The sequence below is a fragment of the Vanessa tameamea genome, chromosome 10 (assembly GCF_037043105.1).
Source record: "Vanessa tameamea isolate UH-Manoa-2023 chromosome 10, ilVanTame1 primary haplotype, whole genome shotgun sequence".
In the NCBI taxonomy this organism is placed as follows: domain Eukaryota; kingdom Metazoa; phylum Arthropoda; class Insecta; order Lepidoptera; family Nymphalidae; genus Vanessa; species Vanessa tameamea.
Window position 1 is genome coordinate 10,495,137 of NC_087318.1, and position 26,259 is coordinate 10,521,395.

The window sequence follows — 26,259 nt, forward strand, 5'->3', positions numbered from 1 at the left end:
GACATTGATAATATGCGTTTGAAAACTGGATAACAAAAACGCAGAGTGTAACAATATTTTATATTATATATTTATTCTTTATTATTTATAAATAATAATGTTTTTTTATTAATACCATAACTATTATTAATAAATTTTAAATTATTCTGTGCAATATCCCCTCCACTTTTTAAATAATTTGAAAAATACTTTATAAATGTTTTAACAATTATTATAAATATTAATTTTTCGTATTGCAATAGTCATAATATTTCCTATTTTTTCGAATTAGGGAATATTTCCTCAATTCAATAGGTTTACTGATTCCGACGAATGGTGTTAAAGGAGCTGTCGGTAAAACAGTGTTACGGCTAAAACTTGTCAATAATTTTAACATTTTCTTACTTTCATACTATGTTTTTCCAAGATCAGCCACGGTTACACACATAATAGGAGTTCCATCTTACCATTATTTTACTTAACATAGTACCTCAACTTTTGCAATTATTTATATATTTTTGGTGTTTTTGATAATATTATTTTATTATAATTTACCGGCAAATAGCCGCCCCCGTTTCATTGGACGGGCTGGGTCGAATGCGATGAGTAATACCGTTTGTCGTGCTGAGTGACGTCGTGCAGCGGCAGCCGGCAAGCGGCGCGCAGAGTGCAGACCTCAGTTCGACACGGCGAGGAGGCACGGCAAGACCCCCTCTTCACCTATTCCTACCTTAGTTTGTGCTACCGCACCCACTATCGATCACTTTCCTCTAGTCTTATTTTATTAATTGTAATTTAAATATGGATAGTTCCGAAAAAGTAATAGGAGGACTTGCGAGCGGGGATAGCGCGACTACAGAAGCCCTCACTTCCGAAGCGACCATGAAGCGCGACCAGGACTCCATGGACGACTTCGAACACTTGGATCGCGAGGGCAAACGGGACGACCCTGAGGAATCTCTTATTCACGGCGCGCATGGTGCTGCTCGTCATGTAACGGAAAGCTTCCTTGACATGGAACGAGATGAATTTGTAGATACACCACGTGCGCCTTCCGTCACTGAAAAAGCCGAGCATCTAGCAGACAAGTTTACTGACAGCGAATCTGACGCTGACACGGCCGGAGAGTCACCTTTACACCGACCCGAACCCTCGAAGCAGAGCGCACAGACTCCCGAGCCACCAGTTCCCGCACCCAATGATCCTACACCGATCCTCGCGCCTACTCAAGCAACGTCACCGGTCCTGCCACCCATGCCTACCGTCGAGACTAAATCCGAACAAGTTAAAGAAGTGGCACCCACGAAGCCCGTAGAACCTGAGTTCGCGGAACCCAAACCTCAACCTCCACCCCAACCACCTAAGCCGGAACCAGAACCGCTGAAACAGGATCCTCCCAGTCCGAAACCAGCCCCCGAGCCTAAGCCGGAACCAAAGCAGGAGTCAAAACCGGAGCCGCAACGAAAGCCGACTGCACACGTGATTGAAGCCGAGGTCATCTTCTGCCAGATGGGACTCGGTAAGCATTTATTATTTTCTTTTACGTAGTATATATAACAATATAGAAAATATATAATATGTAGTATGTATAAGAATTTTACGGTTTTAAAAAGCGAAGCGCGTTTGTGTTACGTCACGAGTAAAAGAGTCTAGATTTTTCCGCTTATATTTTGGACAAGTGGAATCAACATCGATCAAATAGTTCTCGGAATAAATGTACAAGTCTTTCTTTACTTGTATATGTGTTATCTAGATATGGCCACGAGCCGGCACATTTTTTATATTTTCCGATCAATAAAAACTACCTGAATGTAACAGATGGTTAAAAATTTATAACTATGATTATTGAAACGAGAGGCGTGTAATTTAGTTAAATGTAATATATCGAGTTGAGTTATTAGTAGCATATGCTTAATATCTTTAAAGACATCATGAATCGGTAAAATATTAGAATTGTCGCAAAAATCGGAAGTGCGAGGGGTAAGTGGGTGGAGGCGGCACGGGAGAACGGCTGCAGAGGTGGCGGAGCTGGCGGAGCGGTAAGAGCGTTGACCGCTGCAGCGGCCGCCGGCTAACGGCACCCGCTGAAAACCCACGCCTCTCACTCGCTGCACTCGAAAAGAAAGGATGCCCGATTAATCATCGCATCTAAACCGAAACTCTAACAGTAACAAAGAAATTTCAGACATCAACTTCCGCATACGTTTGCAATACTCGATTTAACTTATAACTTTGTTAATAGATCAGAATATATTTTGAAAAGATTACTTGTTTTGACTAACATGGCGCAATTATAAACAAGTAGAGTTATATGCGCTCAACTTAGTAGTAATGAGCCTACTAATTATATGGCGCCCGACGTAAGCGACCCAGTTTATAAATGCTTGCTCATATTCAACGTGCAAGGTGAAAAGATTACGTGCTTGAATTGAGTCACCGATATAAGCAAAAACGTATGAAAATGTTTTTGTGGTTATTCGATATTTTGCAAGGACTATACATGCGAAATCAGAGTACAAAATCGTTCATACATTATATAATTTACAAGAGAACGATAACATGGCTGTTATCTTATCTTAAATAATTCATTCTCACAACCGACTGTGTATATACGATAACTTTCTAGATGACAGTGAAACCTAGACACGTCGAATTAACACTGCATCGACAACTTCAGAACTCTCGACAAACTGGACATATGTGCCTTCTGACTTAAAATAAAACCTTATAGAGTAAGAATACTGACAATATACGGAGCTTAGCTTAGGAAAACTCAAGTTTTAACGAAATATGACGTGTTGTTGATGATATGTATAACTATGATAGTACCATTGCTAAATTTAGCAGCGGTTCCGTAGCGCTAAGCGCTCGACGCTCATAAGTAAAAAATCCTCTGTAGCGAGTTCACGTCGACCATTCTGCATTCACCAGTCCGACTAAAGTCGTGATCTCTTATGTGACAAAACTGTGAAGGTGTGCAGAAAGTTTAATTTTCAGTGATATACTAGTGAGTTTGAGAACTATGGGATCTGACGGTGACATTACACGTAAGTTCTACACTTTGTTACATTCGCTTTCATTCAAACTTTAAATAATAGGTGGGTGGTATGCGGTTTCAGAATATATATATTTCTGTAAATTATATTTAAATATTTCTAGTGAAAATGATATAACATTTCACTTATACACTATACATTCAAATTCTATGAATTAACATCGATTACGTCAGTTTATCTTGTAGGAGTAGGTACATGTTACTAATTCTAAACTGTTTCATTTTGTCATCTTCCCCTGTCGGCTCATATTTAAAATTAAATATACTTTAAATATATTAATAGCTTCCGTTATTTACGCCAAACCGTTAAAAAAAATGCTGTGATTCGAATCTATCTCAATTCTCAATGTATTTGTATATAAAATAAATTCCATCTTATTTTTATTCACGCACGTATCAGTCGACCGATACGACCTCAACGACGATGCTGTTTTCATATGGATGCGTATTTTCTTTTAAGCACATTTTATATTAAATGAATATTTTAATTATATTCAAAGGAAACAATGACTCTTCTCTCAATGCTGACTATGAAAATCCATGCCCGCATTGACCATAAAATTTATTTTACTAAAATAAATAAATTCCGATGGACAATTGAATATATTTTTGGTAACTGCTAAATGGGTACAGAAGATGCTGTATTGTCTAGTGTAATCTATGGCTTAAGTCTTCATTGTTAAATGTTCTTTGTTAAACAACCCTTTTTAATTTTTGTCACGTTTTCTTTTTCTTATACTTGAGCTCTAAATCGATACATCTATTGTTTCATGTCTTTTATCTTGTTCAAAATATAAACTATAGATAATGAAATAGAGCCATCATGAGATACTTAGTCTGTTCCGCGTGTTGAGTGTCACTTACGCGCTGCTCGAATACCATTGACCCAGTTCATACATTTTTTTACAAAATGTGACACTGCGCCCTTTGTGCTTCTCGTTCGCTGAACGACGTCGTTTTATGTCCTACTTTATTTACTCATGTTCAACTGTAATGCAACAAAGAGAAAATTTAAGGGTTTAATGTATCACATTGTCCATTGTTAAACTTTCATGAAAATGCAAATGTAGAGGTTGCTTTATTAATCATTTTAATGAACATAATAAGTAAAATCTATGTGTGTTTACATCTATTCTAGTCAATTATATGTAAACCTAAACTAGTACTATATCGATTAGGTTAAACATTCATACTTGATTTCTGCAAATATTAATTTTGACGTATTTCATCTAATTCAAAGTTGGATGTTTCTTAAGGTTACAATGATCTTTAAATTATCAACAAAAAAATTAACTACATATTTTGTGTAACTTCTGAGAAAATAACAAATATTTCAATGGGAACAACCGATTATGTATACTTTTCCATTATAATTCAATCTCAAGTATTTTCTGATACACTACCGGAAAATAAGGAGTTTCCGTTTGAATAAAATATATCCGAGAGGAATACTTTTAGTGAAGTTCTTGTATGTCGGTAAAAGCCAGACATATTAGCAATAAAGTTGGCGATGTCGGGTGAGGGCGGGGACTGGATCGATAATCCACGCGCGCTGCTCTACATAGACATACCGTCTACTAGACGAACCCTTGACAACTACTTGCCATTCCAGTATCGCCTCATTATCCACAAATGGACCCTACTTGAATACAAATATCAAAATATTAACAAGATACTTCAGATAATTCATAATTACAAAAAAATCTTATGGTGGAATAAACCGTGTCAGTTTAACATTACATTCATGTTCAATATGAATATAAAGACGATGATATATGTTTTTTTTTAAGTTTAATATTCTCTGTCACGTCGATCTTGCTATTGAAACCATTAAATAAAGGGTTGAAAAGATAATGTTAGCGAACGAACACATGAGTCATAGGGAAATTTTATTGGCACCCTCATAGTTTAAAGGGGTCGGTTTGATAAAGCAATATGCTGGTATCTACTAATAATCCTTAATTACTTTAGGTATTAAATTGAAAGACATAATGACATTGTTAATTTTGTTTTACGACGTATATGTTTTATTCGTGTTGTATACGCGATAGTATTTTTTCCTATTTGGCTTGACATTCCTTCAGATATGGATTTGTCGTGGTCATGACTTAGCCGACTATGTAAATCCTCATCGAAAATGTATGCCAAATGATAGCAAAACTAGTATGTACATATGTAATGATAAATTCTAAAATTCGAATAATATATACATATACACAGATATAAGGCACAAAACAGCCTATGTAAAGTCTTTCTTTTTGTAAGGACCGTTCCAGAAAATTTTGATCTAGGCGATCTCCAAATTGGGTCAACTTTTTAAATTCTGTTTTGTCTCAATATGGACGATATTTCTACAATACGAATAGCTGATTTTAATATGTAATAACTTACTTGAATCATTAATGTGTAATAATTTTACAACGCTGAGATGTATTAATATATTTTGTTTATAAACATATCGGCGCTCTCGGTACTAATAGTAATGTTGCCTAATTAATTATCTTATTTATTACTAGCTCCCCGTGGTTTCACACGCTTTCAATTATATTATACATTAAATCAATATCTATGTAAACGTCAAGTTGTTTTAACTTTACATAGATTAAATCTGTTAAAATGAAGTATAAAAATCACTTGTATTTATAGAAATTTTTAATTTTACCTTGGACAAATAAAACAGATAAACAGAACTAAAAATAATTCTTAAGTTTATTTTATAACACAGACAGATTCTTCAATTGTAATTATTTGTATAGATGTGTCTCGAATATTTCAATTAAAATTTATAAGATAGATATTTTAGCCGATTGATGCAGAGATTAATCTTCTTTACAAGAAAATTTCCAGGTTATAAATACTTATGACAACACAATAGGATTTGTGTACTTTGTCTTTTAATATTATGCAAGATCGGTACATAATCGGTGTCTAACGTGTCGCCGTGACTCATTGCGCTGAATGCTGACCTTATCCCCCGCAGTTTGTTAGCACTGCAACTTATGGACCAAATAAACATAATAATATTATTGCTTACTATACTAAATATAATTTGAATTGAACCTTTGAAATTTTAACGTCTTCGTGACATTTAATCAGAGAAATACGAAAGGCAAAGACTTCTGAACATTTAGAACAAGCTGGCAAATCATATACCGATATAATTAGAGATGTACCGAAATATGGATGTTTAGATTTACCTTCGTAATTAGTTTAACATTGCTCGAATGAATCGCCTATCAATTAAACGGTATGATACGAGATTGAGGTTACCAAGGTTAGTTGTCGAGTATGGCGATCGATCACGAAGTAATGTTCCATTAAGAGTGCTTTACAGTCCACTTGGGCTTCGGTAATGATGCGTGGAGCGTGTGCCTTGTAGCATGTGGTGTGTGGTGTGCGGTGCAGGTGCGGTGACGTCACTGTCCGGGGCCGGTGCCGGAGCGCGGCGGCTCGCGACCGAGTATTTTTAAACCGCCCTGTCTCCATCAAGCCCGTCACTGTTGCTGCACATAACGCTATGTCGCTATTTGTTCGACAGTGCATTGTTTGATTAGTTGTTTTTAATCTATTTCGGGATTGTTTCAATTGTCATAATTGGTTTTAAAACTTTCTTCGCGTAATAGAAGAAATTTAATTCATTTTGATTTCGTTGAACGTTGTATGTAGAGCGTATCCATAATATAGGAAATATCCGAAGAGGTATATCAAAATACGACGCAATTAGACTATGAAGTAGGTATGCGCATTTATGAAGGGGAAATGAGTCACCTGGTGACGACGACTATAGCCTACACAGTGTGTAACTACTTATGGCTTAAACACCAATTACTTAATTATCGATATAGTAAAACAGATGGTAGTTGATTTTTTTTTTTAATAAACTCTACAACAAAAATCGGTTTTGTAAAATATTAATAAAAAAAAGTTAATTTTTATACATTTTTGAGCGTTATTGGTAACAAATTATTAAATTTAAGCTTAACATTTATTACACGCAGAAAATTTTCATTTAAGCCTTTTCATGGTTTTCGATACATTGACTGTTACCTGTTCATAGATATTTATAATTATACGTATAACGTACATATTGGAAACAATAGCTTCGACGTACGAACCAACTTTAGCGGTTTCGCTCGAGGGTTTCTCTTTTAAGTTTTAAACATTTCATTACGAAAACCATATAAGGTTGGGTTATTACCTACATGTTTTTTGACAAATGTCGCAATTCGGTTTAAATTTTTATTTTACTGATAAATAAATATATTGATAACGCAGTACAATTACTTATTTCGTGACTGCCTGCTCTAAATGTTAATATTGTTTCCGTAATTATGAGGATTACCTTTAATGAAGGTCTAATTTGACTAAGGATTTGGTGTATGGTTTATGTTTGAAGTTTAAATTGCTTGCAGCAAACGTTTTAAGGAGTCGATACAACGCTGCGGTATCCTTGAACTTGCCGAGTTTGTCGTCGTCATGTTCTCGTGATAAATTTATCTCGAGGTCGCTCCACATTTTGTAGAACTTAGTTATTCGATGATTCACGCCAATCATTGTCTTTTTTATATCGTACTTTGATTCGTTGGTATAAGTTTGGATTCTCTTCGTTTTCGTCTAGTCCGATCGTGCAATAATAATTTTTAATAATGATTTTTAAAGTCTATGACAAGATTGCGTAAAAATGCGGCTACGCACTGCAGCGTCTGAGATCACCGTCTAGAGATAAGAACATTTTTTTTGTATGTCTATGTACTATATTAATATCACTGAACTATCTCTTATAAATAAGTAGGAAGTGCCTCATCTGTGCAACATGTAATCTATGTTCCCGATAATACTGACTTATATGTTATTATAACTGCATGACGTATGTAAGTGTTATGTTCTATATTTCTAAAATATAATATTATCTTTAAATCGTTTTGAGGTGATGGGATCAATTTTGCTTGGTTTAGCTATATAATAAGGCAATTTTTAACAAATAAAAAATGTTAAAATTTCGTGTAAAGTACTATAAAAATAGTAGTCTAAGAAATATTACCACTGCATGCTTGCGTGAAGTATGGTGGTGGTGAGGTGATGCTGCATGCAAGGAGTGGAAGGTGCGCAGTGACGGTACTGATAGCGCGCATGCGCTGCCGGCGGGAGACAGTGTGGAGGGAGGGGGCGTTGCGCCGCGGCTGCCAGTATCGACGCGAGTGTCGGGCGCGGCGCGCGCTCTGTCCGCCGCTTCCAGCTTAATTCCAATATTACGTAAAGTATCACGATGGCGGACTCCGGGCCCTCCCTCTGCAGCGTTCTCGATCCACGTAAGTGTCGGTGCAGGCTTCGCTTCGCCCGCTTGTCTCTCTCTCTATCGCGACTAACCCGCTAACGCGCAGCCCTCTCTTACAGATGCTTGGTTCGACCCTCAAAGGCTACACCCTGAAGGTGAGTGAAGGCGGGCGGCTAGCTGATATAAGTCAAAGTGCGAACAGACCGAGATGCACCTCGTCCCCAGTTGGCACCGAGGATGCTTCGCGAATTTCTACGGGGGACTATGTGACCGCTGTATGCACAGTGTAGTGAGCTCAGTGTTAACATCGCTGTGACAATATGACGGTATTAGCAATCGATTGTCGGTGAGTCCTGGCGGGCGAACCGTCGCTCACCATGCCGCGCTCCACCTGACACCACTACTCACAATTTCACAATCGACCTCAGACAATAATAATACCTGTCAGACACGACGTGACTGTTCTAATTGTATCACTAACTTCACTGTCATTTGTTGCTCGTCACCGTGATCACTGATTAATTAATCGTCGCTGTATCTGACACAGACAAAGCACGTTAGATTTATACTGTTCTGCATCTTCATGTTACTAACATGCTCTAATCATTTAATAATAATGTGAAATTGACTTTTATCTTACATATTTTCTTTGTAAATACTAAAATGTGTATGACGTTGAATGAACAGTTTAGATTTGTTTGTTGGGAAAGGTACTTACTGGGTTAATGTAGAAGTGTATTAATGGACCTTCGTAAGTTGTTATCGTCGAATCCGTAAAAAATAATTTAGCATGTTGCTAGGGAATTTGGAATGTTAGTTATGTCGGTAGGCCTTTGATTTTTTCTTGTACGTTTGAGGTGGATGTGTGGCGAGACATAAAGTCGCAGCCGGCTGCCCGTCAGCTCAGCGCATGCCATCTGCCAAGATGAAATTAGCAACATTCTTAACGACATTGTACTTTATGGTTCTAATCGCAGTGGGCCTGTGATTATTGGCTGATAATGACCTCTTATCTCTTGTGTTCGTAATTCATTCGTTTACGATTTTGATTAACAATTTGTACTGTACCTACATTTATTTTTTGATAATGTTAATTTCACCATCGAATATATTCGAATATTTCATTGCAATTGATATTCCTAATTCTGGTTAGTGTAGGTATGTGAGTTATGAAATAAGATCAGATTAGACGGCGTTATCATGTTCGTCGGCTAGACTTCTTCAATATCATTCGTTTGATGCTTCGATGCTTCACTCGTAGCAGAATGTAAAATAACCGTTTCGTTTTTCGGCTTCCTCTATCATGGAAACGTGATATTGTTCCTCGGTAAATGCGTTTCGTACAATATCTGTCATTAAAGAAACAATGTAAGGCTCATTATCCTTTGTCGTATTTTTTGTAGCGAGACAGTGACATTATTATATTTCTTATACCGTAATACGATCCATATTATGTTCGATGCGATGTTTTCGATTGTCAGAATGAAAAGGCCGTATGTAGCAATCTCTGAACTTAATATTAATTTAGTATCTAATAATATTATCCCAAGCCATAAATGTAATAAACTAAACGAGGACTTTTGCCTGATTGCAGGTTTATTATGGATTCATGGGTCAAGACTAGTTTTTTTTAAATAAAGATTATCTGTATCTAAATTAAACGTTAATCAATCACTGTACTATGTATTTTATCGACCATGATAGAAAGGGCTTTGATCGTGAACTTGTAGACTAAACAGATATTATACCCTATGAATCATATATAATGATAAACAATCCAGTTATTTAAAAAAACAGTAATGCAACTTTAAAATTGTATTATAATTTAACGTAATAAAATACAATACTTAGTTAATTGTAATGATGAACTAATTAATTTATAATTATTATTTATTCCTATAAACTGTACGGTTAATATTTAATAGTTAAAATAAACTATTAAATAATATAACGTCCATATGACGTCGTTGAGTCACGTAGCTTGACTTTTTAACAAAATGATTACTAACTAATTTATTTTCGAAATTACACGCTTGTGATGTGTACTATCAGTGAACAAAGGTTGAAAGTAAATGAATCACAATATTATACGCATAATAATATCAAAGGGGAGTATTGAAAACATTGAACCAAACTCTTTATTAATTTATAATTTCATGAAGATGATCTTTCCGAACGTTTTTGATGAGAAACAGAGGGAAGATATAAAAATATTAATTAAATACCAAACTTAATCCCTTCAATATGCAAACATACTATAACAACATGTGGCCTACATACTTCTACAATCCTTTAAACTTATGTGATGTATGTTTTTTCTAAATAATTCATGGTATTCTAGTCCTGTTAATTGAGTGTGGGGTATGAAGAACAAATCATCGCGTAGTGTAATCATTATCGTTGCATCTGATTGCACCGCAAGGCTATTTGCATTATTAAAGTTGTTATATGTCTTTTCCATGGTACTATTTTTATTTTTACGCAAACTTTTCATTTTACAAGTGTCTTCCTTACCGATTACAACTATACACGGCAATATGAAGTCCAAACGAATGTCTGGCTGTAGACGAACATAAATGGCTTAAGAAAAGTGGTTCAACAAGAGGGTCAAGGTCGCTGGTTTAGGGCAGCGGTATACAAAATTCGGTTGCCCTAATGATTGCCGACCTCTGATAGAAGATGGGGCAAGAAGAACAGCGTTTTAATAATGTTAAAAACGCTGCCTGTTTCATTTGACCTAAATGGTTGTTACTAAGATTTTTTTAGCTGTAAAAGAAAATTGTATGTATGAAAAGATAATGATAGCCAATATCTTGTACATCTGAGTGAAAGTTGTGGCTATTCATAATTATAAATGTCTGACAAAAACCAAATTATTTATATTTCTTGGCGCCAGTGTTTAAAAAGGATTCCAAGTAAAATTAAATCATATTCATACTTTTTGGAACAAAATTGAAATAACTGTAATAAATGATTTTATCTCTCAAGTTTTGCCAAAATGAATTTTCAATCTTACAAATCTTATTTACATATTTTAAGATCTATAATCGCATGAAGTTCTCAAATTGATAACGTTCAGCGGACCAAAGTGTGTTGCAGATGGGCCACATCCCGCTTGTCGCCCGTCGTTCGCTAAATTATTGAAACGTAAATATACATTCAGATAGCGTCCGACATAATCAATGAGGATAATAATCTATCCAATATTCCTAGACATCCGATAGATCGAATTTGTCCGTAGAAAACACCGAAATTAAAGGGTATAAGTATTTGAGATGTCACGTGAACAAATATACGAAAGACGATAGAAATAGTTTCGAAACGAATCGATTTTTCCCATGCCCGTAGGTCCGGTTGTCGCGAGATATCGAATCGTGTCGGTTGTTATAGAATATTCCATGATTACCATATGGTATACTTTTGATGTAGGCTGGTACTATTGAGTTTCTTGCCGGTTATTTTCGGTAGAATCTACATTCCGAACCATCAGTAGCTTAAATTTAATCATGTGATTACATAGAGTATATTTTGGTCTTAATAAATAATTACACAGATTTCTTGATGTGCATTATGTAAAACAAATTCAGTGTGTCACAATGTTTTCTTTTTTTCTAAACATTAGCGCAGGTATATAGACTTAAGTCGTGTTTAAGCCTGTATTATAGAAACAAAATGATTTGCATTAAAAGATTAACAACAAAAATAAATAGTCCAACCAGTTTACAAATTCGTCGAGAACATTACTGATAAAATTAAATGATATGCGAATAAATTTAAACGGACATTGCGGACACTAGCATAATAAAAAGCTAAAAATAAATGAATATTGGTCTCCTGACTGCGGGCCAGACCAAATCGTCCTCCGACCAATTTTTTGTTTGTTTATCTTGGCTTGAAAAAGGACACTATCTCTAAACGGGTCAATCAAGCGAAAACATATTATAAATTATTTATTTATATCTTCAATGATTAATGAATAATTACAATGAAGTCTCAACATTTTATTTATCTAAAGATAAATCTTATGTATGTAATTATAGTTGTAACCAATTTTAATCAAAGAAGTTCATAATTATTAATTAAGACAATTTGTCTTCGTCTTAATTACTATGCAAACAAATAATTTCATGTCATTGTGTTTTAATAACTTTAACTGCACTATGTATATGAGGATTATGTGAACTATCTGTAAATACAAAACTAATTCATTGATATATATATAAAACGTAGATATGAAAAAATCAAATGATCTGGGTATCATGATCCCTATAGCTTTTGTTTAGGCTTAAGGAATAGAGAGTATTTTTATTTTAGTAGAGAAGTATGATAAAAATCAGTAGATACTGACAAAGATACTTATTTGCAAGTAATTACGGCTAATCCCAAGAATGAATAACATCTAGCCGAGTTTGTCGCGTAATCCATAATTTCTGAAATTATTTGGAAGCTATGGGATTATTTCTAATGCCACAACTGAGCATTTTGTCAAGGATTAATTTGTATCACTTGAAACCTTATTAGTAATTTTCTTCAATTTGTTTCGATTAAATAATTTAAGCCAGTCTCATTGACATTAAGATTATATTTAAAGTCTATTGTCTATGGATTTGGGTTACTATTGTATAGCTGATAGTAACTTCAGCATAAATAAAAATGTGGAAATTATAAGTGTGATGTTTGATGACACATATATGTCTGATTTCCTTAAACTTTTAGCGGGTCTCCAATATTGTACCAAAGTATATTGTAATCTTTATTAAAAATAAAATACACAAATGATAATTTTTGTAGTTTTATCTAACTAGAGAGTCTTGCAAATTTATAAAAGCACATGCAATTACAACAACATCATCAAGTACTTTTTCAAAATTTGTGTTTAGACATGCATGGGGCTTTAACATATTAAATTCTCTTAAACGTCTAATTAACTTCTCACCATGAATCCTTAAACTAGCTATCTGCTTTGTTTCCTTTACTTCACTTTTAGATAACTTGCCTCCAGTGACAACACTTGGGGGCAGTCCAAGTAGTAATCTCTTCTTACGTAAGTATTGTTCTACATGCTTGAACTCAACACACATACCGGGTTCTAAACAGTTGATAAAATCACATGTCTCCACCAAACATGTGTCTGTTACTCTTCCTCCATAGCCTGGTGAAACATAGTTTACTAAACCATTTGGTGTACAAGACACTAGATATTTAATGGTATTAGCCTTTTTGTATTCTGACCATGATAGAGCTTGATTGACACTTTTTGAAGGCTTTTGCACTTCAATTTCAAAACAGTCTATTATACAACTTGTGTGATGAAATTTGTCTGAAAGCCATGGGCAAAGTACATTTTATCAAATCTTTGTTTAATTTGACAATAAAGGGTCGCATTACACTGGTATACTTTTAAAAAATATTTTGCTTGCATATGTAGTGGTCATGGCAAAATCATCAGCAAGTTCTCTAAATGGATTATTTAATCTTATTTTTTTTAAACAAAGCAGTTAATGGTTATTAGGGATTCTTGTTCTTCAATTAAATCTAATAAATAACAACAGCTTTTAAGAAGACCTAAGTAAGACCTTGGGTTTTTCATTATCTTAAGTATTGTATATTTGAGAATGTTTAATCCTTCTTCTTTTTTTGTCTCCTCAGTTAATTCACTGCAGTCTGATGTTGATTTCATTATAAGAGATTGTATTGATGGTGATGTTTCTCGCTGACTCACAGATGGTGCATATGAAATATCACTGTCAGATTGATCTTCTATACACATGTTTTTTCTTGATAACCTGCTTGACACCACTGTTTGATATCACTGGTTTACCACAGCTTTCAATTTTAAATGGAGATGTAGCGATTGAGCAGGAATAGGGTTTCAAGGGTGATGTTAACTGGCTTACTAGCTTAATTTTGGTCTGGACAGCTTTGCTTCTAAATGTATGTGTTATATGTACTTGTACAGATATATCAACTGATTTTGGATAGTTGCAAGTTCTAAATGTTTTGTAGGTGTACTTTTGTCTGCAAAATCTTTTTCACTTTCTTCAATTAGTATCCTTCTTTGTTTCTTTAGAACATAGGGTCGCTTTGTAGTATTAGAAGTTCGTTTTCTTCTGTCCGATTGGCGTTCAAATCTTGTGGTCATACACCCTGACTTCATGCGCATTTGCGAAACTGAACCCATCACGAGATACTGAATATAATTTTCCAAATCGTTTGGTAACTGAAACAAGAATAAAAGTTTTAGGTAAGTTCTAATATACATAGAGTATTGCAGTAGTAATAAAGGAATGGAACATAACCTGAAACGTGATCGCTAATATTATTGTCAATTTTCTCTAATGATCTCAAGTTTACTCAATTATTATATAGTAAATAAGAAAAATACTTACGTCGAAATGGTCTTCGCAGAAATAAAGTACAGAATTTGAAGATATAGCTGTTGGGTCTCGTCGTGCAAGATTTAGCCACATATTTCTAACTTTTTTCTTCAAAGGAAGATTATTAAATAACTTCTTCGGAGTTTTTAGAGATGTATTGTTACATTGAGGAAACGCACACCATCGATACACATTAGAATTCATAATTTTCGTATGAAATAAATTAAATTACGGATCTAAATAAACATTTAACATGCGAACTGTCAAATGTTTACGAAAGCGTGACGTCATAGACCGACGCCATTAGTATTCTAGCGTTTTTGTACAAAATTTAAAATTTATTTTTAAAAGATCATTTTTTCCTAATAAACTTTATTTTTTTGCAGAATTAAGATTTATTTTGTATAAAGTAATAACGAAATAACATGATAGTGTAGTTTTTCAAAATCTGTCATCATACCTATTGTATTATATTATTTCTTTGGGATCGTCGGTCGTTTGTAAAATGATGTATTGATTAGAAAGTATAACTTATTAAACATTTTCTATTCGCCTTACTTGCCTCAAGTTGTCCTAGTGCTTTTGTGAGTGAATAGATCTATTACAGAGTACTTTCTTGACCATATATATTTTTCATCAGACAACTTGAAGTGTGATAGTTTTAGCGAAGCTAGCTAGCGGCGAGTCCCGGCGGCGCAGAGTAGGCATTCAGAAGCAAACTGAGCGATATTTATACCGCAAGCCGACGCTCGCTCGCCTCCCATTGTATTTCTGTTCCTACAGCTTACATTTTGACTGTTCGCGTCGCATCGCCATCGGTTACTACTATAGACTGCTTAATTCGCCTACTGCTATTTCGGTCTTCTGAAAACGTCTTGACAACTTTCTCTTTTGTTTTTTTGCGAAAATTACAAGAATCGTTCATTCCTTACATTAATCGTTGTATTGTTTGTTTTATATACGTTTGAATGTAGAACGTGAAGTCTTGATCACTTGTAATTTTATATATTCCTTTTTTATATTTCGAACACTTGGATCTTAACGGAAGATCGCAGGTTCGTAAATGAGTTTTAATTTCGTGTTGTGCTCAGAGTACTTCGGAGTAATATCTCGGGGTAACCTTCATAAGTTCATAGGTTTGATTTTACACATTTATCAAAATTACAGGTGCATATGTTTGTATTAGTCGCAAATCTTTATTTTTAAACGAGAGAAGGCTTTTACCAGTGTCAAAAATTACAAAGAATTTACATATGAATGTAATATCCTACTGCCGAAAATAAACTCAAGATTAATTTTCTTCGGTAGTAATATTAGATGCGCTGCAGTTAATAAATTAAGCGCAGTAAAGCGGTTTTGTGCTGTAGACTGCACCGCTAGCTGTATCGATCGGTTTAATTCCGCTGTTGACACCACGCTTACTGAACACGGCCTTTTGAATCGGCTTTCAGTTAGTTTCCTATTCCGGCTTGCGTTCATAATAACAATGTCATTTATGTTTAATTCTTAAGCCGTGACGTTACAGCTTTACACAATTCATTTTTAGACACGGGATGAATAAGCCCGTATTCACAAACGAGTTGATAATGAAACCTTCAGTGGTTAAACATATTTTGATGAAATACGGTTAGTAAAGAATTGAACCAGTTCATTTGTAATAAAAAAAAATGTTACAAATAGGTCTAAAGCATACAACAGGCAGACAACATCGAGTGCTTCAAATATATAACAGTCTTACTAATAATATGTATAGTAAACCATTTAATTGGAAATATTCACTTCCGCAATAAAATAAGCAACCTAGTTTGAAAATAACTAAACTTCCGAGTATTTTTTCCTTTATGATATATTATTATTAATTTAAAAATGACTTACGCTGATTCTTAGAAAAGGATTCTCAACTTCAAATAGTTCCGACATGCTGACCTAATTTAATGTAATTCTATTCCATGTCGGTACAAGATTTCATACTAGATTTAATTATTCATACTACACCAACTTTGTTGTAGATGGTATAATTTCATCCGGTACATGCAGTGATCCTCAGTATGTTTGTTTTTCTATATGAAGCAGGGGATGAAATCTAATGCTAATATACACGTGATAAACTCAGTTTTTCTTGCCTGGATTTGAACAATTTTCAGTAAAAATCCACCACTTAAGCGCCAGTTCAGCCACTCAGCCGTCTAGGTTTTTTTAACTACACAACGGTTCTATCATTAAAAAAGTAAAGATTACAAACTAATTAGATATTAATAAACATCATTAATAACCAAAAGTTTTTAGGTCATTAGAATAGTAATTATTTACAATTAAATTCCTTATTATGTTGTAATAAATTACTTACTTGTCACGCATTAATTCTAATAAGTATTTAACAGTATAAATTGCGATTTCATTTCGTGGATATCTCTTTAGAAGCGACTTTTATTTATGAATATTTACTGAGCTCAAAGTAAAAATTAAGTATTTTTGAAATAAGTGACATCTATTTGAAAATATTAGAATTCATAATGATATTTGTTTGAATTCTTTAAAATCGCGTGTCCGTTTTCTTGTAAATTTTGCGACTTAATTCTATGTATTTATGATTAAAAAACAAATAGTTCAAATAAAAACTTTATTTGCGAACTGTAATTATATTATTTAAAGCAGTTAAAGGTTCATTTTCTTCACAATACGATATACGAGCGTTTACGAGTAATATTGAGGTCACATACAGTAAAATAAAATTCAGACAAAGCCCATATCACACGAAATTATTTGATTATCAATTCTGTGTAAATGTATTTGTTATCAGATTGGTTTGCACACAATGTCTAATTCAATCCCTTATTACTTTGTACGTACTAACGCTGTTTGTAAAAAACAGCGGTATTGACCGTTTCATTCGAAGAGGACTGGCGTTTGAAGATGACTGTCGTCGATGTTAAATGCGCCTAGCCGTTTATTTTGGCAACGATGCTCACACGTGTGACTGATTGCGACAACCGAACGAAGCCGACTTGTACTCGATTAATGTAATTGTCGTTTTTCATTTTGTTCAATTGTATATACTCGGTGAAATGGTAATGGTGATGAAAATCTACACGCAAACGAAATATATATCTATATATATAGTAAACAAATAAAAGTTAAAGATATATAAACGAATAGTTACAATATTTATTATAATACAATACAGCAAAAAGCTTTATGTATTAGAAATCAAAATACTACATTTAGTATTTGTATTATTAGTTAATTTTATTTAGTTAATCTGTGATTGATGTAAGGGATCCGTACCGTATTGTATTCGGTGTATATTTTACATTATTTTCGTCGAGTTGGCAGAATGCCACTTGACCTACGCCACTCTTACTTCAACATTAATAACAATGCCATTTCTCATGAGTGCAGTAGGTATTTTAAAATACCTCCAGGATTACTTTCGATTTCCGTACGTAACGATCAAGTTCACAACAGAACTGGTTTATGTTCATGAAACTTTCGACGGTCAACGCGCAACTTGTATTAACAAGCTTCGAACCGAATCGTAGTGCTTCATTCATAATACTCACATGATTATTAATTTGCGACGTAATAGACGAAAATAATGCGATTTGAAACAATTTTATCTTCGAGTAAAAAGATATTTCAGGGAAGACTATTATTGTTAATTATTTTTAATTATAAACGGCAATATATTTCCTGTAGGCAGTCAACATTTTCAATTATATATTTTATAATCCTTTAAATGGTGTATAAACTTTTTTTTATCGTTAAACCATTCCGAAAACAAAGTTAAACATTCACAAGGAAAATTTGTATGTTCAAAAGAGGCCTAAGAAGAACCAACAACAGTTTTCTTTTTAAATTTCAAGCAAAATGTATACAACTAACTCCTCTCAACGAACTAACTCCGAGAGCAGACTTGTATATATTTTCATATAGAAGAATCGGTGACAAAGGCAAAAAAATATATCATTCTCCTCGACCTTTATAAAGTTGTTCAGAAAAATAATGTAGTGTAAACATAGTACATAGTAACATTTCGAATGTTTGTGGCTGTGAAATACTATAAGATATAAAGAAGCTTATGTTATAAAGATATATTTATTACTATGTTAATCGACGTACGATACGATATATTGATAATAAATAGGTTATCCATTAATACCTGTCTACTGAACTTCAGTACTTATCCACGTACTATAAGAGTAATTATATTATCTCTTATAAAAAAAAAATCTTATCTTTATCAAAAACGTACTTTTACATTTATTGAATGAATATCTTTCATCCTAAAAAGTGAAGATCTTTTTTTTGTGTGAACAATGGTTTGACTATTTTAGCGGACAAAACTTCAATGTTCTATTTTATAGTTGGACGTTATCTTATTTCATTTTGTCGGGTTTAAGTCGTTGACCTTGTGACTGTTATGGAAGTCAGACATCATGGAGCTCTGACTCATAGAGATTTTCGATCAAGTCATTGAAATATTTATAGCCGTCACTTAATTTGAAATTGTCGGTGTTTCGTTTCGACCAAATTGGTCTGGAGAAATAATCTTTATCGATATTATCGTTATTTTCTTCGTTGACCTGAGATAATGCGCAAAAAAAGATAAAGTAGCGACGATGTACGTTGCTCATTTATCATTTTTTTTTCGTTCTAACATTTCATTTCTCGTTGGATTAATATTCGACGAAAACACAATTTTAATTAAGTATTCGGTAAGCGTATGCGTTTGTTTTTACGATGTTTATGTGAACCTTCGCCGCTCTTTCTTCCTCGTGCGACTAAAATAGAGATAGAGGGTCTGTCCGCGTAGAGCACGACGGCATGGCCCGCTCAGCGAGTAGGTGACGTGTGTAGAAAGGTAGCGGCGTGGCACGGCGGCGGGCGCCATGTGCGCCGCGGAACCTCAGCGCTCGTCCACTCTGTCGCAATGGCGCGTCCTAGGCAGTCGCCCCGTCACGCCGCGCAGTTCGCTGACCTCCCGCCCCGTGGACCAGGTACAACCTTACCGTTCTAATAATAAGGCTTCAAATTATCAATGAGAATAGTGTTGGAATCCCGTAGGATAGCACTTGGTGCAGTAGTGTGTGATCGAACGGGTTGTGAACGTGGAACTTGCGAAGCCTCAGCCTGTTAACGTGGACGACACAACATATTGTTTCGATGTAATGGGACTTTTAAAGGTTGGGATTTACTTATCATTTATAGTAGAGGTTGTTTAGATAATTCCTGTTGTTATTTATCGTAATGTTGAGATACTTTCATTCAAATATATCGTTTTATACGCATTTCTCGAAAGATATTAAACCTGATTACGGCGACTAACGGTTGAATTACAAATTAATGATATATGTAAACAATATATCTTTTTCCGAAACCGGTTCGGACGGTGAATGTGAAAATATTTTTTTTATTATGATGAGGTCTAGGTATTTTTCCATTCTTTGATCCTATGTCAGTGAAACTAAGGTAATATCAGACTAGTAATATCGCTTTGTTAATGTATAGTGGCACTATATATTTTTTTTATAGTTTTCTTAAATATTATCGTGAGTTGTCATCATGTTGCATATTATTTTTTCTAATCATTTTGTTTTATTGCAGTGTATTAATAATTTAGTTTATACCATATAATTTTTTTCTTCGCCTGTTATTGTTAAGTGTTTTTAAAAAAAATTAAACGCATTTCATATTTTCGTTTTAAAGTGTATTCGAATTTGGAAACACGTTACTTCTTAAACATCGCTTTATTTTCTTTATAACTAATTCACTTGTCACGGATACGGTGTGCGTGGGGGTAGCAGAGTTCGAAAGACAGCAGCATACGTTCCGCTCTAATAGTTGTCTCCAAAGAACATTCTATTGTCGCCCGGTATGAAAGTAATAGGCGATTTAAATAGAAACACTCGTATTATTTGCTTGCATTCATAATTCATTTTTAAATACCCCGTACTATAATCTCCAACACGCATGATTATGGTTTTTAATTTTATTTGAATATAGAACTAGAATATGTTTTATCGTAATTTAATGATCGTCAACCATCGAGCTTACAATCTAGAGAGGACAGTCAACATAAACTGACAAATACTACTTGGACTTGTGTATGTGATTTCGACGTATTGCGATCATAACGAGACTTTCTATAATAAGAAGACTTTAGTACTATTCGTGTTAGATATTAAAGTAAATCTAAAATGTGCTTACGTGTCGCGTTTTCAGTGGAGTCTCTGATCTACTGGCGGTCGGCGGCACGGTCGGGGGCGGCGCTGGGCGCAGGCCTGGCGCTGCTCGTAGCCCTCGCGTGCTGCTCCGTCGTGTCCGTGCTGGCCTACAGCTCGCTGCTGGCACTCTCCGCCGCTGTCGCCTTCCGCATCTACAAGAACGTCTTGCAAGCCGTGCAGAAAACTAACGAAGGACATCCCTTTAAGTGAGTATATAGTCTCCAATATTATGGATATAATTATATTGTTGTTAACAATATTTTCACAGTGCGCAATGTTCTACAGAAACCGGTTCAAACTCTGGAATGTAACTTCTCGTGTGATATTTATTTTTTTACTAAAAATACTTTTTACCTAGTAGATCCTATCACGTTCAGTAAGAAAGGATTTTTGTAAATTTCAACTTTAAGGGTGGAAATGGAAGAGGCATTTATGTATGAATTTTTCCCGTACGAAGTCGAGACCGACAGCCAATAGTATGCAGCATGTAGTAGAGTTATGTTTATCTAGAATATGTAACGTTGCTGTAGGTAGATTAGCGATATAAATCCAACTGTAATGTCGATCATGCTTTGTTACATAACATATGCCTTGGAATGGTTTAGTCGACGGTCGTGTATGCAAAGTCAAGAAGAAAACACCTGTGTTTGTTTAATCAGTAGTTAAATAAAACTCCCACTCACAATATATTTTACTTTGCGAAATTTTATTGTACGATTTTCAAATTATGATTTAAATTAATAAGATTAGATCGATAACATAAAATTAGTTTTATCGATAGAGTATCGGTATTCGTTTTTTGTGATAACATCACTGTTTATATAAAAATCTAAACCTTACGTTTTTGTTGATGGTATCAATTTTACATAAAAATAAGACTTATTGCATATTCAGTTCCAAATACCTCTCTCTCTCTCTCTATATATATATATCTTTGTCTCTCTCTAGTTCTCTAATCTTAGTAATGTATTTTCCTTCATCATCTTTAAGTATGTTAGTTTAAATTTGTTATAATTATTGTTGAGTGTAGGGGAAATTAACAAACTATCCGGTTTCGTGTTTAATGCTTTTATTTTTGTAATTGTTTATGTATGGAAATTTGTGGGTGACCTTCTCGGTCACGGGATATTTGGGAGTTTGATAACAAATAACAATGGTATACGTAACCAAAAATGAAAGTTTCACTCAAAATAGAACTTACGGGCACGTTACAGACAAAAAATTGTGAATATGGGACAAGGTATATTATTCTATACAGTATTATGTAAATGACGTTACTCGTCGTTCTTCACGCGGGATATATGAGTATAATAATCTACTATGATCCCCCATCGAAAATCTGCTATATTCACGGCCTCCTAAAGAGGCAGTCGAATAGACATTAGTGCATATTCTCAAGGATCTACTGCGTGCTTCCAGATGGCTGCTCGAGAAAGACATCAGCGTGCCGGCGGAGCGCGCTCAGTCGCTGGCCGCCGCCGCCACCGCGCACCTCAACGCCGCGCTCGCGGAGCTGCGCAGGTACCGCCCCCGCCACACGCCTATAGTACGGCTAATATTTAAGTCATATTTTGTGAGAGGCCATCTCGTTAGAGTTACCGACTCATCACAAATTCTACCGCCAAACATCAATATATAGTATCGTTGTGTTGCGGTTTAAAGGGTGAGTGAGCCAGTGTGTAAATGCAGAAACGAGGGACAGCGTCTTTGTTGGTGGTGGAATAGTGACAAAATTTTGTCTAACAGTGGCAGTAAAATGTTAGGAATTACAGGGCGGTGGTGATAACATAACTTCAGGTTTCTGATTTGCAAGCCTGCCCACATATTTTAAATAAACATAAATATGTTCTAAATTGCGAATTAAGTAATTGTTCAAACGAGATATTGTCGCTTTTCAGATTGTTCCTCGTTGAGGACTTGGTGGACTCGCTCAAGTTCGGCGTGCTGCTGTGGTGCCTCACGTATGTTGGCGCTTGCTTCAACGGCATCACGCTTATCATACTCGGTGAGATATCGATTTAATACGGACTTTGTAGATGTTCATTGATAACACGAGTTTTGTAGAAGAGACGCAATATATAACTTGAGCTTCAAATTAAGAAATAAATATATAGGGAAATAATTGCGTGCATCTTAACCGATGATTTCGGGTACAAACCCAGGCAGGCACCACCGAATTTCCATGTGCTTAATTTGTGTTTATAATTCATCTCGTGCTCAGTGATGAAGGAAAACATCGCGAGGAAACCTGCATGTGGACATGTGGATGGACAGCGTCATTGTCTATGGATGGTAGTGACCTCTTACCATCAGGATCTATTTGCTCGTCCTCCTACCGATATCATAAAAATAAAAACTTTTTTTATGAACAGTGATGATTCACTCGCGAAGCCGCGCCCCGCGCGTTATATCGCCGGCGGCGTGAGTACGAGTGACACACGTGCTCACGATGTGCCTTAGTGTGCGTGAGACAATTTGCATAAGAGGCAAAAAATGCAAATTAAATTATATGGTTACTTTTGTTTTTATGTTCCAACGTGTATTTGAAATTGGAATGGCGCGTCTTCGTGATTGAATAGATTTATGGTATTTATGGTAATACATTTACAATGTATTTTTTACAGTCGTTAAAGTTAGGCTCTAAAAAATTTAAAATGAATTGGCATTTTATAAATTGATCATACTATCATAATCGCTAAATAAACTTTTCCAAATAGACATAACTTTTGCAATAGAACTCGTTTTCACAAAAAAAAAGCGATTTACGACTATTATATACGGCTGCACGTTGTTACACAACAGCCGGGCAGACCGGACATTTAAATATTTAACCGAGAACTTCCGTTTGAAGCCGTACATGTCCAGTTACATCCGGACACCTGGCAAGTATGGTCACGAAGCTCGGACTTGGGTATCAAATTTGTCGATAACGTAAGCTATGTTTAATCGAAATGCATTATTATTTTTATATTACGTATATAAATACGTAATGTGGTACCATCAGTATAATAATGACAGATACTGTCTCATCTTTGTATAAATATCATATGTGATTTTTAATTTATTTTAAGCGAGTGGTGTCGTACAGTAACTAAATTGGTCGAATTTTAACCGTATGTATATCTCTCAATGGTAGTTATAGTCATGTTGTCCTGCAAAATTAAATGATATGTCGCTGCTATCATGCTTGTTAGCTGAATATTACTTTATATTTAGTTGTATTATATCGTGTATATTAATATCAATATTTTAAATTATTATGATAGGTTCGTAAAATGATGCCCAAAAATATTGTTCGTTTACGTACAACGTTAAAAATTCTAATTTAGTTTTAATAAGATTAAAGTGATTAAGTCATAAATTTAATGTCACATTTTTTCCTTGGACATTTGGATTTGGACAAAGTCAAATAAGACGCCGATTTAAATCTTCCAGATATATTTGTCTTTAAGTATCATAGGGTTGTTGTCTACATATACCTAATATATGATTTTCCTTAACCGTTCGCGTGTCTTGTGCAGGTTGGATAGCGCTGTTCACGTTGCCGAAGGCGTATGAGATGAACAAGCCGCAAGTGGACGCCAACCTCGAGCTGGCGCGCGCCAAGATCAACGAGATCTCCGCCAAGTACGTAGCGCTGCAACACTATAGCCTAGGGTAGATAACGCTCTGATGAAGGCTGAGTGACCCAGTGTAATTGCAGGCACGAGTGACATAATATCTCACTTCCTATGGATGACAGCACATGGTGTGCGCGCACGTTGTAAGAAATAATATGATCATTATAACTATTAAAAGTGATCAATTTCTTCGTCTGCATAAATTAAAAAAATATATATATCCTTAGTTGTATCAACTTGTTCTTAAAATTATATTTATAATAGTTTCAAAATGTGATATCTGTTTCACGTCTTTGTTTCCTTTTTTCCATTCATCCCTCTCTTCAAAGAAATTATTGAGAGAAAATATTAGGTGAATATTTGATAATAAATTTTCTACCACATATTTTTTAAATAACTCCCTAGTATTTATTGACGTGTGTCACGTGACAGGGTGCGAGCGGCCGTGCCTCTGGGCAAGAAGGCGGAGAGCGAGAAGGACAAGTAGAGTGTGCGAGCGAGAGGGCACACCTACAGCCAACACGCAGTTCTTTTAGCGCCGGAGTTTCACTCACTGTTTGTTATATTTATTATTACTGTATTTAATAAAGATACACCTACTTTACGTGTAAAGCTTTATGAGACGAGTCATGCGGAGATTATTGTATTTGCTTTTTGAAATTTTAAATTAAAATAACTGTCGAACCAATTTGGGTTGTTTTATTGTAATTGCTGGAATGTCCTTAAAACGTCTTACAGATTAACTGATTTATGCATAATTGTCACAATCTTTATAGTCGATTTTCATAATTATCACAATATTTGCTCTAAGGAGTTTTTGTTGCCTTAAAAAATATTTATCTCATACCATCAAGCTTTGCTAATGTTTTCGACAATTTGGTTAAAGAATATAAATATAAATATAATATAAAGCTACTTAGCTAAAATAAACAAATATTTATAAAAATAAACTAAAATTATAATATGGAATATAATTTCCAAAATACTATTGACTATTTATTGTATGTATGTATACTTACTTCCTATTCTCAGATTTTGTTAACCTTATATTTTAAAATTAGAAAAATATAAAGTTTGATAAATAAACTGTTTATTTAAAATCCTATTTTATGATACCTCTATTTAATATATCACGGTATCACGCGAATAAACGTAACCTGTAACGTTATCTAGATATTTAATTATATTAAAAAACCTACCTATATTTACTGTATTTTAAATAATAATTTATCTTGTAATACTGAGCGAATACTGTGAGATAAATACAGAGAGAATAAAAGCTTATTAAATGGGTGAATACCCATTTAATAAGCTTTTATTCTGTTAAAGGCTTGTCGTAAATGTAAACCCCATAATATATTTTTTACTGACGGTATTTCGTGTCTCAATATAAAATTTATACTAAGTATTTCGCTTAGTATTACAAGATAAATTATTATTTAAAATACAGTAAATATAGGTAGGTTTTTTAATATAATTAAATATCTAGATAACGTTACAGGTTACGTTTATTTATTAATCTATTTAAGTACACCACATATGAGCAGCAAATCCTTTAGTTTGAGAAGGTATTATATGAGTTATTTGTAGACCTCCATAATAAATGTATAATTGTATAGTACTTGGTGGTCGAGCTCTGTGCAAGCCCGTTGGGGTAGGGACCATCAACTTCTAATATTCTAACTTCAAACAGCCAAACTAAGATTTGTTGTATTCTGGTTTGAAGGGT

The 26,259-nt window shown here is 34.5% G+C and overlaps 1 protein-coding gene and 1 pseudogene across 7 annotated transcripts; one reads left to right on the forward strand and one right to left on the reverse strand.

Moving 5' to 3' along the window:
• Nucleotides 1-414: 414 nt before the first annotated feature.
• LOC113404804 (reticulon-3-B) lies at nucleotides 415-25,218 on the forward strand. 7 transcript variants are annotated; one of them, XM_026645859.2, is made up of 7 exons: nucleotides 415-1,498; nucleotides 8,429-8,464; nucleotides 20,909-21,116; nucleotides 22,330-22,431; nucleotides 22,809-22,915; nucleotides 24,432-24,537; nucleotides 24,963-25,218. In XM_026645859.2, exons 1-7 carry the CDS (start codon nucleotides 781-783, stop codon nucleotides 25,015-25,017), a joined length of 1,332 nt encoding a protein of 443 aa, XP_026501644.2. In that variant the 5' UTR covers nucleotides 415-780; the 3' UTR covers nucleotides 25,018-25,218. The 7 variants fall into 7 exon arrangements, with proteins under 7 accessions (XP_026501644.2, XP_026501652.2, XP_026501686.1 ...); XM_026645895.2 differs by lacking the exon at nucleotides 415-1,498 and adding an exon at nucleotides 2,864-3,026; XM_026645875.2 differs by lacking the exon at nucleotides 415-1,498 and adding an exon at nucleotides 8,135-8,343.
• LOC135193488 (uncharacterized) lies at nucleotides 13,834-15,158 on the reverse strand (annotated as a pseudogene).
• Nucleotides 25,219-26,259: the final 1,041 nt, after the last annotated feature.

Bases quoted from the DNA above. Each gene is read 5' to 3' on its own strand.
- LOC113404804 (XM_026645859.2), top strand. From the start codon at position 781: ATGGATAGTTCCGAAAAAGTAATAGGAGGACTTGCGAGCGGGGATAGC. The intron at 21,117-22,329 runs GTGAGTATATAG...GCGTGCTTCCAG, and splicing joins AACGAAGGACATCCCTTTAA to ATGGCTGCTCGAGAAAGACA. The intron at 22,916-24,431 runs GTGAGATATCGA...TGTCTTGTGCAG, and splicing joins CATCACGCTTATCATACTCG to GTTGGATAGCGCTGTTCACG.